The sequence below is a fragment of the Haliotis rufescens genome, unplaced genomic scaffold (assembly GCF_023055435.1).
Source record: "Haliotis rufescens isolate VD_foot unplaced genomic scaffold, xgHalRufe1.0.p SCAF_16, whole genome shotgun sequence".
Classification (NCBI taxonomy): domain Eukaryota; kingdom Metazoa; phylum Mollusca; class Gastropoda; order Lepetellida; family Haliotidae; genus Haliotis; species Haliotis rufescens.
In genome coordinates this window covers 18,662,710-18,682,956 of record NW_025963846.1, presented here as the reverse complement: position 1 = coordinate 18,682,956, position 20,247 = coordinate 18,662,710, and the positions used below count along the sequence as shown (strand labels likewise).

Below are 20,247 nucleotides of genomic sequence, written 5' to 3'. Positions count from 1 at the left end.
AATATGAAAATGTGCAGTGCAAATAAAATATATATCAAAATATATGTTTACAATATAAATCTAGAAACCATATTAGTTCCTTGTAAATTACGTTTTCTGTTGGAGAATTGGATCATTAATTCGCGTAAGAGTACGAGTGGGTGAGTAAGTATGCTTTTACGATGCTTTTAGCAATATTCCAGCAATACCACGGCGGAGGACAATTTACCTATGTCGGGAATCGAACCCGGGTCTTCGGCGTGATGAGCAAAGGCTTTAACCACTAGCCTACCCGACCGCCCCATCAGTAAGTATACGAGTTGTAGGTAACATACTATGACAGCCCTTGACGTCATGTGGAACGACTATCCACACGATACCGACGAGATGTCAATGTTCTGAGTGGCTCTGGGGGCACGGGCGGCCCAGTCGTCTAAGGTGCCGCGATTCGCTGAGCAGAGTTGCGTCCCTTGGGCACGCCAGAAACCTATGATTAGTGGTTCGAATCCCGGTTCGCCCCGATTATGTTTCTAGGTTTGTCAGCACCATACCCGTGCTCGTGGGTTTCACCGAAGTGGTAAACGTCTGAGACCTTCAACACTTCGGGCTTTCCTCCCACATTAAGCTGACACGCCGTGATATAACTGGAATACTGTTAAAAGCGGCGTTAAACCCAACTCACTCACTCACTCTGAGTGGCTCTTTTCAAACTTCTAAACATCGATTGTAAAAAAAGCCAATCGCAAAAGTGAGACAAAAGTCAAACTTCGAACACGGTTCCCGACATGTGCCCAGTGGGTTACAACAAGTGACGTGACATACATATTCATCGAAAAACGACGTTACACATCAAATCTAAACGTAATTGACGTTGAGAGTGGGCTTGACAAATGGGCCCCATATCTCTGGACTCTCGACGAAGTCGTAATTAACTGTCGCATCACAAAGGTGAATGGCCTACGGGAGTATCTGTCCTATTAGCACCTAAAATGATGTCTTATCAGACTCGAGCGATACCTCTTACGTGGGTGATGTATTTATGTTCTCGTGTTTTTTTCCCAGATGAACAATTAATGTGCCTGTGCATGTCTTTGTGATTGGTGCCATCTGTTCGCGAACACCTGTTGTCTTCACTACTTGATTGCCATTCATAAACATGATACAGTCGGAACCGTACAATGGAGTTTTTGAACCTGCTTTCTTATGAATATGGAAATGTTTTTTATCGCTTTCTATTTACATAAATTGAGGGGCAAAAGAAACGCCTCCAAATAAATAATGGTCGTCAGTTTTCAACAAATTTGCCAAACAGCAGTTGGGAACACATAGCTGGAATGCAACTTACCTATTCCCTGTGAACATGTGCACATGCTTCACGGGATTTGCGCAAAAAGTGAATTTTATCACTAAAAATGTAAAATGTGCACAAAGTTACCCTTATGAAATTCTGGTATGAAACATTAGCAGGATTGCACTCTCTCATCACATGAAACCGTATAAAACAACGAACATGTCTCGACTAACCGCAGAGAGAGAGAGAGAGAGAGAGAGAGAGAGAGAGAGAGAGAGAGAGAGAGAGACATCGGCAATTTGGAGCGATGCAGAAGCACGTTGTTAGAATCATGGGCTGCTTCAAGTGCACCATCGCAAGACTTGTCACACGTCACAGGCAAACTGGCAGTACTGCAGACAGCCCGAGGAGATGAAGACCCAAGGTCACGACCCCACAGGAAGACCACAGGAATTTACGGGTGCTTCACCTATTGTCCAGATTCCTCATGCAGGTGGTAGTGTCATGGTCTGGGTGGCATTTGCAGGGGCCAGAAGACAGATCTCATCATCATCGATGGAAATCTCACTGCATGTCGTTACATTCATGAGGTTTTGCTGCCTGTGGTACTGCCTTCCCTGCGACGACATCCACGGACGCTGTTTCAGCAGGTCAACGCCACCCCTCACACAGCTCGAGTCACTAGCGACTTTCTGAACGCCAACAACGTGTCCGTATTACAGTGGCCAGCATGATCACCGGATATGTCGCCCAAAGAGCACCTCTGGGACCAACATGGACGCAAGATTCGGAAACGTTGAGGGATGCCTTGGCAATTGCCCTGCAGGAGGAGTGGCGTACGATCCTTAATTAGGATGTCAGGAGACTCGTGTACTCAGTTCGACGTCGTGTTAGGGCCTGCACTGTTTCTTGAGGGGGTCACATCCAATACAGAACCATGTGTGTAGCACTTTAAAAGAAATCGACGTCGATTCTGCTGGTGTGATCGAATACTGGACAGTGCACCTAGCATGCTAAACGTGTCTGCAGAACTTCAAGTTCATGGTTTTTGATCTTGTCATTTTCAAATACCCTTTTTGAATAATTGCTTTTTTATAATAAAACATCAACTTTTAAATTTTTGCGTCTGTTTTGTTTTAGACCAGAAAATTGTTTCGTGGCGTTTCTTTTGCCAGTTAGTATATTTATGTCAGCCTTTTACAAATTCATTTTGTCTGCTAAATCCCCATGTTTGTGATGACGTTAATACCAACTACATTTTTATAAGACGCTATCAATTGTCTTGTAGAGTATTTGTTTCCTGGTGATTTAAGAGTGTTGAAATAATTTACAGTAAAACCCAGGTATTCGCACGGTACAAATTCCGGCAAAATCAAATGGACAATTACAGTACAATAAAGTACGGTTATAACGAACTCAAAGGGACTACTAATTTTAGTTCGTTATAACCGTAGTTCGTTATAAGCATATAAACAGTATAACAACAGCAAATAGTCGGGACCAAAAAAGTAAGTTCGTTATATCCGTCAGTTCGTTATAAGCGTGTTCGTTATAACCGTAGTTTATTGTATTCGGTAAGGGACTCTTTGTTGTTGACAAATGTCCTTTGTAATCACCTAGCGGAGACCCGGTAAGGGCAGATCCCCAGCTCCTAATTTGCAATATTCTTTTCGAAATAGGCTATTAAAGTCGTCGGTTGGTCAGCTCAGTGACAAAACGGTATCATACCCTGATAGTTGCTCATAATATCAGCCACTCGGTTATTTTCCAATCGCCTTGACAAAACTGCTGGAATATTGCTGATGCGGCGTTTCCAAACACAAAATAGCATGCATCTTTTAAATATTTAGGCAAACAAACAATTTCGTCCGGAAAGTGGATTTTGCGAACTGGGTTCTGGATGAGCAGTGTTTACCACAATTAGCTTTGCGCGGACAAATGACGTCAACATCCCACGGTTCAAATAGATTTTCATCAACACGTGCCACCACAATACGATATCTACAGAGTTCACGAACTAATAGCCCTTGGTGCTACTAATTCCCCTGCGCTATTTCGAGAAACGAAATCAGAACTTCGGTCACGAAGCCAAATCCCCTACATTGATTAAATCTATTTAACAAATGATATCATCTCACAATATACACCTGCTTAAACCATAGCGCTTGAACCCCTTTAGGTGAGGCACGTTACTAACGGCCGAGAAGACATTTTTCCTTTGATAAAATTTGTAATCCGACAAATTGAAATCTTTGGTGAATAGAAACAACCTCAGCTGTTGAAAACAAACCAAAAATGCTGTTTTGTGAATCGTATAAACTGCCGGGGAAAAAGTATGCATCCATGTCTGATGGTCGCTAAAAATGAAACATGAACTGGCTATTCGATGGTGATGTATTTGCTACGGGTATCCTAGATGTGTTTTGGACTTTACGTTGGCAGTGTTTTTGCGACTGTTGTTACGTTTTATTAACGTTTGTAATGTTTTGGTCAAATCCAGTTTTCAAGTGTATACTTTCTTTTGCGTGTCAGTTTATGTGTCCAAAGTAAAAGTAAAAACAAACGTTCTGGTGATAAGGCTTGGATGAGGATTATCCTGTTGGTGTATAGTGATATAGTGTGTAGTCTTAATGATATCAACACACAGGGCCAACGGCTGCTGACACCTTTCTGTTCACAAGGAAGCCATAGTCAACCGAGATTAAGTTGTTACCGTTATTTAATGGACAGCGCATATCCTGTGGATGAATGTCTCGGATGGCGATGTGAGCTGGCCACTCGCAGACCGGGCTTGAGTAACTGGAGGATTTGTTATCGTACCAATTCCTCAGCCAGACCAATCCACAGTCACACTGCCAGGGGTTGTCAAGCAGGTTCCTGGAAACACAAAATAACCACTCCTTGACCTGAGACTCATATACTCATATTAAGGCAAGGCCACCCATTTCCCATCTCCAACCTCAACCAGCAAGAGAGAGGGCGGCGTAATGAAAAAAACCCCCAAACCCCAACTGTTTTACACTAATTGTTTAACTTATTTTATGACTTGTTAAAGTTTAAAACACTTAGGACCATTAAATTAATTTATGACGTAGATTCAGCCGCTTTGCTTCGGAAACGATTTTTTAAGAAAAGACCTTGTTTTTTTATAAGTCTGAAAGGAAGTATTTTATTAATTACCATGAATGCATAATTTTCCACAGCGGCGGGGAAAACTAAGGGCGGGCGGGAGATGGGAAACTCAGAAAACAATACGTAAAGCCCCATGGACAAACATTTTTTCTGCTGAATATCACTATTGATTTAAAGATCAAAAAGAAATGTTTTAAACGAAGAAAAAAGAATCCCGTCTCATTACTCCATGTTTTATATTTATTTGGACGTCAAGCTAGCCATTATGACAGGTGTCGACGTCGTACCAGGAAGCATCAAGGTATACATATCAATCTAGAAAACTGTAGGACTTCAGTCTCATCTGATCTTTTGACTCCGATACGATATCTGTCTTCGTGAAGGTCTGACAACCTCACCCACACGAAGTCGCGTCTGGTGAACTTTTTAATCAGCCAATCAGTGTCAAGGCTTCTAAATTCTCTGTACGAGTGAGCGAAGCATTCGGACCAGCGTATCATATTTCTGTATCTCGAAAACGAAGTTAACCGGCCAATTCTGATTGTCAACAATAAAGGCCGCGCACTTATATTATTGTGGATTTTTTAAAATACTCTGTCGTTTCAGAGCGACATAGCATGAACACCCATTACAATCAAAGGAATATGTTTGTTGTGTTTCAGTTTTTGCATGTAAAAATCGAAAATTCAGCATGGAGACAAAAAGTAAAGGAAGACAAATCGATTTAGAAAGCTGACTTCTAATTAACCTGACGCGAGCAGTTCATAGATCTTCTCACAAAGGGATATCGTATCAGAGAAAAATATTTGATTTTAATGATATTTTCCCTAATTAATACCCGTCTGATCAGACCGATCAATAGCTACTGATTCGTATAAACTGCACTCGGCTGCCTGCGAGTTGTTTAAAGCCAGCCCTTTAGCAAGCGACTATTGACTATGTAAATCAGTGATTGAAAGCATGAGCCTTGAATCACGACATCGGTGTACGGTGACATACATGTACACTCAGCCAAGTAACAGTGCCAGGCTTCCAAATCCCCTACAGTAAACTACGGTTATAACGAACTCAAAGGGACCACTAATTTTAGTTCGTTATAACCGTAGTTCGTTATAAGCATATATACAGCATAACGTAAGCAAATAGTCGTGACAAAAAAGTAGGTTCGTTATATCCGTCAGTTCGTTATACGCGTGTTCGTTATAACCGTAGTTTACTGTATATCACTGAACTTACACTTTGTCCAGGTAGTGAAATGTCATCTGAAGTTGATGGGGGAGTGTCTTTAACATGTTCCCTTCTATATAACTGCAATGAAAGTCACAATATCACGTTAAAAGAGAGGCGTGTGATGCATAGGGAATTGCTCACCACTTATTCTAATCCTAACCCAACAAAATACAATAAAACACCCAAAGATTAACCGATTTCCATTTATGTATTGCATATTGTAACTGATAAAAATCTTGAACAATTGACTTGCCTTTGCATGCGTTTGTGACAGGTGCCACCGGTGGAGGCAGAATACGCTTACCTTTTCGGGAACACTTGGTATCATCGCAATTTAATAGTGATTGGCAAACACATGCTCATGATATAGTCGGACTCTGCTTTATGCAGATATTTCTATTCGATATAGAAAGGGTTTTGTCGCTTTATCAATTATCATTATTAGGATTATGGATTTTAATATACAGCACACTTTCGGCAACATTTGGATGCAATTATTAAATCACAGCACGAGCAATTCTGTGCTAAGCTAGAGACAGGAGCGATGGAGGTTGTGATTCCACTACTGATGTGATGTGTCAAGGGTATCATACTAGTACAGATAAATAATACACTGGACAATCGAGGATGTAACATTACTAGTAGCACATCCACCTTCTTCGTTAGTTACATCATCGATCCCAATTGCGTGGATCGATGCTCATGATATCAATCACTGGATTGTGTGGTCCAGACTCGATTATTTACAGACCGCCGTCATATAGCTGGAATATTGCTGAGTGCGGCGTTTAACAACAAACCAACCAAAGCTTCGTTAGTTTCATGTGATGACGTTCCTATATGTTCAGCAATAAACAGTGAAATAAATAGTTCTACTTACATTTCTCTCAGTTTCTCTAAACCACTTAAAGCTGACGGATGAATTATTGATATGTTGTTGTGAGATAAATATCTGAAAGTAAAATTACCACGAGCAAGTCAGAACACATCAAAGTTACTTATCAAATGTACGCTTTGATCTTTCCAATGTCTTTTATAATAATCTGAGTGATTCATGCGCCTTAATACCAAGTTACAGTTTTTACCATGATCCTGATGTGGAACATCACACTTTGACATTCAACGCCATTATTATAGATCAATGAAGATGTTGATGCATTATATCCATCACCTCGATAAGAAAATCTGAATCATTCTGACCGCCTCCGTTGAGCTCGGAGAGCGAAATGTGGGTCGTTCGATCCCCCGTCCGTGTCATACCAAAAGACGTTACCTTGCCTGGCGCACGGCATTTGGGAATAAAACAAGGACTGGTCGGCTCGGAGGCAGTATACTGTGTCTGAATGGGGTATTCGTGTTAAACTAGGGCATGGTATCTCAGTGGGCTAGTACAATAAAATCGGCATTAGGTCGGATTAGTACAAACAGACACACACACACACGCACGCACGCACGCAAGCACCCATCAGCCCACGCACGCACGCACGCACCCATCCACCCACGCACGCACGCACGCGTTTAACCCCTTTCACCTCACCTCACCTTAATCAATCTTTTGTTCCGTTCAAAAGACGACAACATGTAAGAATACAGTTATACTGAGCAGCTTACAGGTACGCAAGGCTTCTAAGGCTGGCTGTGGTGTCATGCAACTCTCGGACGTCGTTATACCGCGCATATCTGTGGAGGAGGCAATCAGGTAGCAGTCATCACATCAATCACTGGGAGTTAAAACACGTTCGTATTTGTATTATGGAACAACTTGTGCGAAACATGTTTTGCATAATGGTAACGAGTAGATGTAACAATTCCCTTTACGTACAAATAATGGTGACTCCATGTGTTCTAGGGTAGAATGCAAATGGTATAAGAGGCCCATGTCTTGTTCTGATCAATCAAAAATCAACTATATCCACCTGTACTGACCAATACCAGTACTACAACACTCATGTACTGACCTATAAACGAAATATAACCCCCTGTACTGACCAATACCAGTACTACAACACTCATTTACTGACCAATACCAGTACTACAACCCTCATGTACTGACCTATAAACGAAATATAACCCCCTGTACTGACCAATACCAGTACTACAACACTCTTGTACTGACCTATAAACGAAACATAACCCCCTGACCTTTAACAGTACTTATCAGTGTTCGAAATAAGCGTCTGTCCGTAGGCCCGGGACAGGTATATTTCGTGCCGGGCCCATAGTTTGTATGGGTACTTATTGCCTGCAGTAAATTTACGTGTGCATTCTTTTGGCACAATGTCATTCAGTTTTTTAAATGAGGGCCCCGAAGAGTTTAGTCAGGACCTGCAGCTTTTTAAGTCTGTGGGTCTTGATGGCAGCCTGGCAATTTTCATATATTTCAAACGCCGGTACTAATATAATTGTACTGACCAATATTATTACTGTAATTATCTGGACCGATCTATAACCGTTCTATTGTCATTAACGCTGACCTAAAACATTATTTCAAGCCCCTGTAACAGAACTTTAATCCCCTTATACCAGTGCTACAATTCCAAGTACAGGCTGATGTTAAACATCAGGTGATATTATGTTAGACATTAAAAAAACAGGACATTTGATGAATGACATATTCATATCGCAATGCTAAAAGCCATCATTCAGTTCGACGTGACTGTTTAGACTGGTATGACACCCTACTTACAGCCCTCTGAGTTTGGGAATCTTGTTCAGTGCCATCACTGGAAGAGCCTGGAATGCATTTTGCTCCAAATCTCTGCAAAAAAACCAGATGATTGATGGATTGACTGATTGGTTTTAGCGGCCGTCTAACATCAACGTGTTAGAACGTGCGTGTCTGTGACTAATTTATTGAAGCAATACCACTTTTCCATTTACCCAACCTTGGGTATTGTTTTTCTGTGTGCAGTTGCCTTCATGTCAGATATTCGTTTATAACTGACATTAGTTGCTGCGTATTTTTCTTTTCGCCTAACTTTTCTCACTGTCAGGGTCTTAATCTGTTTCACACCAGTTATTCTATATCGGGACGTGCAACGCTTTCTGTAAAATTTGTATTCAAATGTTTGGTAGTGAAGGCACGTTTTGAAATGCGGCTATTGTTTGAATCTGTGGTCTGAAGGGAAGATACATTTTGAAGACATGGTACATACGTGATGTATCCTCCTGTATTGACACCCTATTCTATTCGGGTTGATTTAAATAAATAAAAAAAAAAAATAAAAAAAATAAAAATAAAAAAATAAATAAAAAATAAATAAATAAATAAATATATAAATAAATAAATAAATAAATAAATAAATACACTTGTCATAGAGGCGGTGTTAATCAATTGAATCTGTACAAGAATAACGCTTATTCAACAAGTGTGATGTATGTCGACTGCTTGACAACAAGTATACTTACAAGTATTCAAGATTGCGCAGTTGGGAAAACGCTCTTTCGTGGACTGAGGACAAGGAACAATTCCTTAGTTTCCTGGAACATACATTACCAATTGCCACAGTGAGAATTGGCACGAACTGTCATGTTAAGTCGCGAAAGAATGTTAATATAAAAACACAAACAAACGCAATACGGAGATGACAGTTACAATGGCGTGGGCAGCTGTTTTGTAAGAACTGTAATTCTTGTATGGACAATATCACGATCACCTTACAAGCATGAGACAAGCTCAACATGAACCACACCTAAGCAAAGGTGCCTAGATAGTTGTGGTACCTCTCCACCATCAGCAACCTTCAATGTTGGTAAACAACTCTGAATCAGCGATCTACGATTCTTGAATAATTCTTCACAAGTGACAATCATTTGCGAAACCCGCCTCCCAGCTATTGCCTGGTTGGTTGTGTTGAGGCACTTGGCAAGTGTCAAGGTTCACATTATCGCTCACTGGTTTATCTGCTGTGTTCACAGAGGCCTAAACCCCACCCACTCACTCACTCACCTGTGTTCACTATAAGCATTCATGTGATATGACTTGTTTCAGTAAATGCATGCGAAGCAATACTTACAGGGTCACTAGATTGTGAAGGCCATTGAATATTTTGTGATTTCTCAGTTGGTTTGAGATCGGGTTATTCGACAGGTCACTGCAAAGGAAAATTACGTTTTCTTTAAAAATGCTATTCAATGGATAATTAAACATTAAAAAGAACACAACAATTATTGTCAATATCGTTATTGTGGGGGTTGCGGTGTTTAGTGTGTGCGGAGTGTGTGGGATACGTGTGGTGTGAAGGATATGTGGGTTAAACATGACATAAAACCTTCTTCCAATATTTTCTGGAAAAGAACTACTTTTTTCAAAAATTTCAGAACGTCAGGTCCTTAGCCAGGTGCCCTTGTTGTATCGAAACACCCAAAGTGGGTTCAAATAGTGTATAGTGCACGGGTTGAATACCCACTGACCCTAGACACCGCACCCAGTAAACTTTAAAAGAGTTGCACTGCAGACAAGATTTCAATCAAGTTATGAGATGACGATTCGAATTTCCATAAAAATCATCCATTATATCATGAACACCGGTTATTTTGTTGCTTTTAAAATGTGTAATGCTTCAGTAATGGCTGAACATTGCGTCTGATTCACAAACAACTGATATTCTTTGTGAGTGGTTCTATGGCCGGAAGTGATAGACCTTTCAGGACAATTACACCAGTTTTACATGAGGTTCGAGTAGCAGTTTTAATTAGACGTATATGTTGTTCCACATGCGAAAGCTGATGTGTGTGGGATAGAATACTCTTAGAAAATGATCTACGGCATTAGTATTGCCACTGGCCACATTGAAATAATTCTAAAACAGATGTTGATCCATTTAAAATCACATTACCTTAAGGGATAAACGTTTCTTGTGTCTTTTATAGTCTTATTTAACAGGCAACGATTTCAGCTAGAGAACACTATGTTAAGTTTGATAAGTACTCTTTTCATTGTGTTCAATACCTTGAATTGTCTGTAGATGGAGCTATTTCATAACATGTTATACGTTTTCATCCGAGCAAATAGATTGGGGTGTGGGGTATCCTATATAGCTAGTTGTTCGTATCTCAAAGGGTTGAAGAACCCGGTTCGATTCCTACACTGGTACATAGGTGCATAGTTCTGTTGTCCATCCGCCCAAATATTTGTGGAATATTGCTTATAGAGGAATAAAACCCAACTTACTCATTCATATCCTAGAAATAAGAACACGTATACGTGTTTAAACGTCTTTTTACGCGATACTTTTGTTCTGCTCAACTTGTATCCTTATATGGAGACCACATCCCCCCCTCCCCACTCCCCCCTCACCCACCACGTATGTATCATTGCACCAGCAGTTCTCACTGAGACTTTGTCGCTTACTGTTAACATTGAAAAGGGAAATGTTTCTGATTGTGTCTGTGGGAACGAACATATGCGTCTCACCACGATATTAATTGATGAACCGGTTATGGATGATTTACAATTAATATCTACAAAAAATGAATACTGAATTACTGGCTAGATGTAAGTTGGGATCAACACTGATTTGAACAGCATTTTGTTATACGGAACGTTGTGTGGTAGATAAGCTCGCAGTGACACTGACCTTAGGCGTTCACCACTTTGGTTAAAGCTACGAGTATGGGTATGATTTGGTTGGTTGGTTGGTTTGTTGTTTAATGCCGCACTCAGCAATATTCAAGCTATATGACGGCAGTCTGTAAATAATCGAGTCTGGACCAGACAATCCAGTGATTGACATCATGAGCATCGATCCACGCAATTGGGATCGATGACATGCATCAACCAAGTCAGCGAGCCTGACCACCCGATCCCGTTAGTCGCCTTTTACGACAAGCATAGTCACCTTTTACGGCAAGCATGGGTTGCTGAAGACCTATTCTACCCCGGAATCTTCACGGGTCGCATGGGTATGAGACTATGTATGAGAGATTATATGGGCATATTCGGACCATGATAATCAGATCGGATCCCGACATGTCTGAGGGTCGCAACTGGTTCCCGGAGCCCCTCTTTATATCATCGGGGACACGGGTGGCCCAGTCGTCTGAGGCGCCGCGATTCGCTGTGCAGAGTTGCGTCCTTTGGCCACGCCAGAAACATGATTTAGGGTTCGAGTTCCGGTTCGCCCCGACTTTGTTTCTAGGTTTGTCAGAACCATACCCGTGCTCCTGGGTTTCACCGAAGTGGTAAACGTCTGAGACCTGCATCACTTCGGGCTTTCCTCCAACATTAAGCTGACATAACCGGAATACTGTTTAAAGCGGCGTTAAATCCAACTCACTAATATTGTGCATGTATCGAAGAAAACGTTAAACACATACTCATAATCTCTGTTATTTCTGATCGTAAAACTGTATCCACTTGGACTCCTCGGCATTGATAGCGGGAAGGGGCTGTGGGGTAGCCTGGTGGTTAAAGCCTTCGCTTGTCACGCTGAAGGCACGGGTTGGATTCCCGACATAGGTACAATGTGTGAAGCCTATTTCTGGTGTCTATCACCCCGCCGTGATATTGCTGGAATATTGCTAAAAGCTGCATAAAACCCTTCTCGCTCACCGTGAGTGTATTGATAAATACAACGTACAACATATTGTCACTGTACTTACAGTTCTTGAAGTGTTGGTAAATCCGCAAAGGCATTGGAATATATTTTATCCAGTCTGTTATTGCTCAAGTCTCTGAAATAGACAAAGAATGACAGTTGTCCATATTGGTCCAAGACATATTTCAAAACGTGGCGGGGGCGGTCGGGTAGCTTAGTGGTTAAAGCGTTCGCTCGTCACGCCGACGACCCGGGTTCGAATCCCGACAATGTGTGAAGCCTATTTCTGGTGTCCTCCGCCGTGATATTGCTGGAATATTGCTAAAAGCGGCGTAAAACCAAACTCACTCACTGATCACCCATCCACATATCTGTGCACAAGTCGACACATGTCTTGGCTATTGCTAAAAGCTCATGACCCATTCACAGGATCTGTGCACAAGTCGAGACATGGCTGGGCTATTGCTAACAGCTGATCACCCATCCACATATCTGTGCACAAGTTGAGACATGGCTGGGCTATTGCTAACAGCTAACACCCATCCACATATCTGTGCACAAGTCGAGACATGGCTGGGCTATTGCTAACAGCTCATCACCCATTCACACATCTGTGCACAAGTCGAGACATGGTTGGGCTATTGCTAACAGCTGATCACCCATTGACATATATGTGCACAAGTCGAGACATGGCTGGGCTATTGCTAACAGCTCATCACCCATCCACATATCTGTGCACAAGTTGAGACATGGCTGGGCTATTGCTAACAGCTGACACCCATTCACACATCTGTGCACAAGTTGAGACATGGCTGGGCTATTGCTAACAGCTAACACCCATTCACAGGATCTGTGCACAAGTCGAGACATGGCTGGGCTATTGCTAACAGCTGATCACCCATCCACATATCTGTCCACAAGTTGAGACATGGCTGGGCTATTGCTCACAGCTGACACCCATTCACACATCTGTGCACAAGTTGAGATATGGCTGGGCTATTGCTAACAGCTGACACCCATTCACACATCTGTGCACAAGTTGAGACATGGCTGTGCTATTGCTAACAGCTCATGACCCATTCACAGGATCTGTGCACAAGTTGAGACATGGCTGGGCTATTGCTAACAGCTCATCGCCCATTCACAGGATCTGTGCACAAGTTGTGACATAGCAAGACTTAGTTAATACAGGCACACCTACATATTTTGGTCTTGAAAACAAACTTGCAAAATCTAGATATAGCGCAATCATGCGATTCAAGGATACAATGTTCTGTGTTATATATAACGGGAATACTATATAATCCTCATGTACCCTAACTATCATTACCAAAGCAGGTGGATTACATGTGTCTTTGTTAAAGAAGTGTTTCATTTCACCTAAATCTGAAGTTGACTCCACAGAAAGAACTGTCGACTGACAATGATAATGCATTCAGCCATGGCCCTGTGTTATCAAGTAGAGAACATTAGACTTGGGTTTGGAAAAAGAAATATGTTTATTCAGACAATTTGTTACAGTGAACTGAACGTCTAGAGGAATTATGTTGCTTTCTTTTTCTGGAGTTTGACACAGTAGTCAAATCTAGCTTTCAGTCACCTTTCAATCACATTTTGTACAGCATTGCAGATTTTGAATATTACCGACAAAGAATCGATACTGCCTCCGTGATCTTTAGATTGTAAAATCCACAAAAGACTTGTTTTGCTTGTTGTTTAACTTCACACAGCAATATATCAGAAGAATGAAAGCAGTCTATAAATATTCGACCAGACAATCCAGAAAGTGACATCTTGAGCATTGGTCAAATGGGATACGATGACATGCAAATCAAGTCACTGTTTCTGAATACAAGATCCATTTAGTCGCCCCTTATTACTAGCGTAGTTTGCTAAGGACCTGTTTTTTTAATCTTTATGAAATCTTTAGAAATGTATTCTGGAAGTTATCAGAAGCGTTCATATGAATGAGAGTTAGACTTTGTTGACATTTGAAAACCCAAGTTTAGTGCAAATATAACAACATAAAAATGGCGAGGATTTTCAGGAAGTCATTTGAATGTAGTATCGTAGCTAGTAACGTTTTGATAATGTATGTAATTTTTATTTATCAAGTCCTATTTTCAAGTGTATACTTCCTTTTGCCCCGCAGTCTATTAGCCATACTTTTTATACTTGGTCACATAAAAAATCAAATCAAATTTCATATCAGTAATAAAGTTTTCATGATCAATAGCTTTGAAATGCATCGTTTTCAGTGACAATTATCATTCCTTGTCCTTAAGGACCGCCTCCGTGGTCTAGTGGTAGAGCTTCCGCACGAAACTGTTTCGGTACATAATCAAGGTTGATTATTCTCTGGCGCTGACGTTTCTTATTCTGGCATTAAAAAAATATTCAAATGTCGTGCCACGAAACATTTATGTGCCCCGGGCTAAATTCGAGATATCATGATTTGTGAGTAAAAGATCATGTTTGTTATTGAGAAATATGATCGCCTCCGTGGGCAGAGGTAGAGCGTCCGCGAGAAAGCGAAAGGACCGAGGTTGGATCCCCGGCCGCGTCACACCAAAAGACGTTAAAAGGTGGTACTTGTTGGTACCCTGTCTGACGCTCGGCAATAAGGTGCTAAAACAAGGACTGGTCTGTTCGGAGTCAGTATACTGTGTCTGGGTGGGGTATTCATGTTAAACTGCGGCATTTTATCTCAGTGGGCTAGCACTATAAATCGGCATCAGTCCAGCCTAGTACAGCCGAGGCATCAGTCCAGCCGAGGAACCAAGCATAGCACTTTAGCTTCTCTGACAGTAATCATGTTAATAATGAAGACATTAAACTTGACGGCAGTTATTTGTGAATGATTTTATTAATAGAAGAACTGACGTGTGTAGTTAGCGTGTTATTTTTCATCCCTAATTTAATCTTCATCCCCCGCACAAAATTGAATTATTCCACTCACATGATGACGATGTGGTAAACATACGTGTGTGCGTGTGCGTGTGCGTGTGAGTGTGCGTGCTTGTCTTTTTCGAATACAAAATCTGTTCCCGAAATTGTTGGATAAATATAATTTGACACCAAACATAAATTTATATCTTCATACGGTGGAGGGGATATATGTAAATATGAAATGGATGGTCCCTTAGGCTGGTCGCAGTCCAGAATCTCGTCCATTAGCCGTCAAGAATCACCTCTCTTGTCATCATCCTTGGCCATTACCATCCAGACTTTCACCAAAGTGGTGAACGTGTACGACCTGTGTCACTTTGGGCTTTCATCACATGTTGAGCTGACACGAAGTTATGTTATTAACCTATTGCTAAAAGCACTTGCGTATGGGTGTCGTTGTTAGGCACGTTGAAGGGTATAATTGAGTATTTTAAGTCACAAGCAGATTTATGAAACAATCTCATTTCAGGGTCACCATTTACCATTGGCGCTTCAAGTAAGCCTGTCATTTCAATGTATATTTGGCGTGGGGGGAGGGCTCAAGGGGACATCGTATTGAGGAATGATTGAGTGAGTTGGGTTTAACGCCGCTTTCAACAGTATTCCAGTTATATCGCGGCGGTTCAGCTTAATGTGGGAGGAAAGGCGGAAGTGATGCAGGTCTCAGACGTTTAGCACTTTGGTGAAACCCACGAGCATCGTATTGAGGAAACGTTTACAGAACACTCTAATTATGGACCGGGCTGATAGCATTACTTATACACATAGATAATATATAGGGAAGAACTTGATTAGTGACGTCATGATTTCTCTCTCTACCTACTGTTTAGAATATAAATAACGGGCATTTTTTAAAATAGGCTTCTGTCTGCTTAACATATATAAATTAGTTTGATCTGAATAAAAACGCATTGAAGCACATATACCATTTATATAAATGAAAGGTTCTTGATTCATGTCAACTAAATTTTTCGCAGATGACCTATGGCCCCGTTCGAAAAGGCGATGTATGTTAAAGAAAGGGAGATACGATCGTCTTAATGCTACGATCGTTTTTGGAACGGGGCCGTGAGCGGGGCGACCCGTCAACACAACACTCGTCAGTACTTACAACGTGTCCAGATTTGTGAAGTTGAGGAAGTCGTCAGGAAGGAGAACCGTCAGTTTGTTTCCGGAAAGATTCCTGTAAACAAACGTAAATTACTGTGTATCACAATTCGCAATAGCTCTATAAATATTACTGACATTGTGATACTGAGGACGCGTGAGTCACTGTAAGCACCATCTCAGCAACGACAACACCGACAAGGCAATGCTAACAACACCATCTTACCAATGTAAGCATCGTCTCAGCAATGTTAACACCACCTCACCAATAGAGAGTCCCTTGACAGCACTGTCAGTACAACCCCAGCAATGTAAGCACCGTCTCAGCCATGACAACACCGACTCAACAATAGAGAGTCCCGTGTCATCAATGTCAGCACAACCCCAGCAATGTAAGCACCGTCTCAGCCATGACAACACTGACTCAACAATAGAGAGTCCCGTGTCTGCAATGTAAGCACCGTCTCAGCCATGACAACACCGACTCAACAATAGAGAGTCCTGTGTCAGCAATGTCACCACCGTGTCAGCCATGACAACACCGACTAAACAATAGAGAGTCCCGTGTCAGCAATGTCAGCACAACCCCAGCAATGTAAGCACCGTCTAAGCAATGACAACAACGTCTCAACAATAGAGAGTCCCGTGTCAGCAATGTCAGCACAACCCCAGCAATGTAAGCACGGTCTCAGCCATAACAACACCGACTCAACAATAAAGAGTCCCGTGTCAGCAATGTCAGCACAACCCCAGCAATGTAAGCACCGACTCAGCCATGACAACACCGACTCAACAATAGAGAGTCCCGTGTCAGCAATGTCAGCACAACCCCAGCAATGTAAGCACCGTCTCAGCCATGACAACAACACCTCAGCAATAGAGAGTCCCGTGTCAGCAATGTCAGCACAACCCCAGCAATGTAAGCACCGTCTAAGCCATGACAACAATGACTCAACAATAGAGACTCCCGTGTCGGCAATGTCAGCACAACCCCAGCAATGTAAGCACCGTCTGAGCCATGACAACAACAACTCAGCAATAGAGAGTCCCGTGTCTGCAATGTCAGCACAACCCCAGAAATGTAAGCACCGTCTCAGCCATGACAACACTGACTCAACAATAAAGAGTCCCGTGTCAGCAATGTCAGCACAACCCCAGCAATGTAAGCACCGTCTCAGCCATGACAACAACACCTCAGCAATAGAGAGTCCCGTGTCAGCAATGTCAGCACCGTGTCAGCCATGAAAACACCGACTCAACAATAGAGAGTCCCGTGTCAGCAATGTCAGCACAACCCCAGCAATGTAAGCACCGTCTCAGCCATGACAACAACACCTCAGCAATAGAGAGTCCCGTGTCAGCAATGTCAGCACAACCCCAGCAATGTAAGCACCGTCTCAGCCATGACAACACCGACTCAACAATAGAGAGTCCCGTGTCAGCAATGTCAGCACAACCCCAGCAATGTAAGCACCGTCTCAGCCATGACAACAACACCTCAGCAATAGAGAGTCCTGTGTCAGCAATGTCAGCACAATCCCAGCAATGTAAGCACCGTCTCAGCCATGACAACACCGACTCAACAATAGAGAGTCCCGTGTCAGCAATGTCAGCACAACCCCAGCAATGTAAGCACCGTCTGAGCCATGACAACACTGACTCAACAATAGAGAGTCCCGTGTCAGCAATGTCAGCACAACCCCAGCAATATAAGCACCGTCTCAGCCATGACAACACCGACTCAACAATAGAGTCCCGTGTCAGCAATGTCAGCACCGTCTCAGCCATGACAACACCGACTCAACAATAGAGAGTCCCGTGTCAGCACTGTCAGCACCGTCTCAGCCATGACAACACCGACACAACAATAGAGAGTTCCGTGTCAGCAATGTCAGCACAACCCCAGCAATGTAAGCACCGTCTCAGCCATGGCAACAACACCTCAGCAACAGAGAGTCCCGTGTCAGCAATGTCAGCACCGACTCAACAAAGATAACACCATGTCAGCATGTTTGTATCACCTCAGAAATAATAACACCTGTCTCAACAATGATGACCCGGACATAGCAATGACCCAGCAATGTAAGCACCGTCTCAGCAATGTTAACATCACCTCAGCAATATTAGCACCAAGTCAGTAATGTTTGTACCACCTCAATTCAATCTCAGCAATGATAACGCCGACCCTGCAATGACATCACTGATTTGTCAATAACAGCAATGTCTCAGCAATGTGAGCACCCCCTCAACAATGACAAAGCCACCTCATCAATGTTAACACCTTTTTCAATGACAAAAACCAGTTCATCAGAATCCCGTTATTCCAAGGGAGTCATTTGCATTGACAGTAACTGAGGCATTGTCGAGGGTTGTTTTACCAGCTGACAAATCCCCCCTGCACATTACAGTCATATTGTTGTACGTACAAGACATGTGGTCAATATTCACATCATATCAAGGGTTACTCCGAGTATGATTATACAGTTGATGTTTAGATTTATGGACATTGAGTAACAGCTGTTGAACCAGATATTATTGATCTTAGAAGTGGACATAAAGAAGTTTCGGCATGAATAATGATATATGGTAAAGTTTAAATGTCACGCTGCAAGACTCGGGAAAGGGCCAATACGCCTCAAATTGAATCTCTGAGCCAATAGAAAATCTGACATGCGATGCAGAAGTAACGCATGCAATAACTGGTATATGACACAGAAGCAATACAAAACATGGTAAAGGCACAGAAGAATTCCAAAACTAATATACGACACAGATGCTATACCATACACGACTCAGATGCAATACCGAAACTAGTATACGCGTCAGCTGCAATACCAAAACTGATATACGACAGAGATGCAATAATACAAAACTGGTATACGACACAGATGCTATACCATACACGACTCAGATGCAATACCAAAACTAGTATACGAGTCAGCTGCAATACCAAAACTAGTATACGACAGAGATGCAATAATACAAAACTAGTATACGCGTCAACTGCAATACCAAAACTGGTATACGACAGAGATGCAATAATACAAAACTAGTAAACGAGTCAGCTGCAATACCAAAACTGGTATTCGACAGAGATGTAATAATACAAAACTAGTATACGAGTCAGATGCTATACCATACACGACTTAGATGCAATACCAAAACGAGTATACGAGTCAGCTGCAATACCAAAACTGGTATACGACAGAGATGCAATAATACACAATTAGTATACGCGTCAGCTGCAATACCAAAACTGGTATAAACAGAGATGCAATTATACAAAACTAGTATACGCGTCAGCTGCAATACCAAAACTGGTATACGACAGAGATGCAATAATACAAAATTAGTATACGAGTCAGCTGCAATACCAAAACTGGTATACGACAGAGATGCAATAATACAAAACTGGTATACGAGTCAGATGCTATACCATACACGACTCAGATGCAATACCAAAACTAATATACGAGTCAGCTGCAATACCAAAACTGGTATACGACAGAGATGCAATAATACAAAACTAGTATACGCGTCAGCTGCAATACCAAAACTGGTATACGACAGAGATGCAATAATACAAAACTGGTATACGTGTCAGCTGCAATACCAAAACCGGTATACGACACAGAAGCAATACCAAAACTGGTATACGACACAGATGCTATACCATACACGACTCAGGTGCAATACCAAAACTAGTATACGCGTCAGCTGCAATACCAAAACTGGTATACGACAGAGATGCAATAATACAAAACTGGTATACGACATAGATGCTATACCATACACGACTCAGATGCAATACCAAAACTAGTATACGCGTCAGCTGCAATACCAAAACTGGTATACGACAGAGATGCAATAATACAAAACTAGTATACGACACAGATGCTATACCATACACGACTCAGATGCAATACCAAACTAGTATACGCGTCAGCTGCAATACCAAAACTGGTATACGACAGAGATACAATACCAAAACTGGTATACGACAGAGATGCAATAATACAA

General features: G+C 41.9%; 1 protein-coding gene across 1 annotated transcript in view; it reads right to left on the bottom strand.

Moving 5' to 3' along the window:
- LOC124121513 (epidermal growth factor receptor-like) overlaps positions 1-20,247 on the bottom strand; it is a 135,734-nt gene that overhangs the window by 37,628 nt on the left and 77,859 nt on the right. The window contains exons 4-12 of the mRNA XM_046484535.2: positions 16,232-16,303; positions 12,236-12,307; positions 9,649-9,726; positions 9,041-9,112; positions 8,319-8,390; positions 7,244-7,312; positions 6,513-6,584; positions 5,639-5,710; positions 3,984-4,147 (exon numbers count right to left, since the gene is read on the bottom strand). Coding sequence (XP_046340491.1) covers positions 3,984-4,147; positions 5,639-5,710; positions 6,513-6,584; positions 7,244-7,312; positions 8,319-8,390; positions 9,041-9,112; positions 9,649-9,726; positions 12,236-12,307; positions 16,232-16,303 — 743 coding nt within the window. The remainder of the gene's footprint in view (positions 1-3,983; positions 4,148-5,638; positions 5,711-6,512; positions 6,585-7,243; positions 7,313-8,318; positions 8,391-9,040; positions 9,113-9,648; positions 9,727-12,235; positions 12,308-16,231; positions 16,304-20,247) is intronic.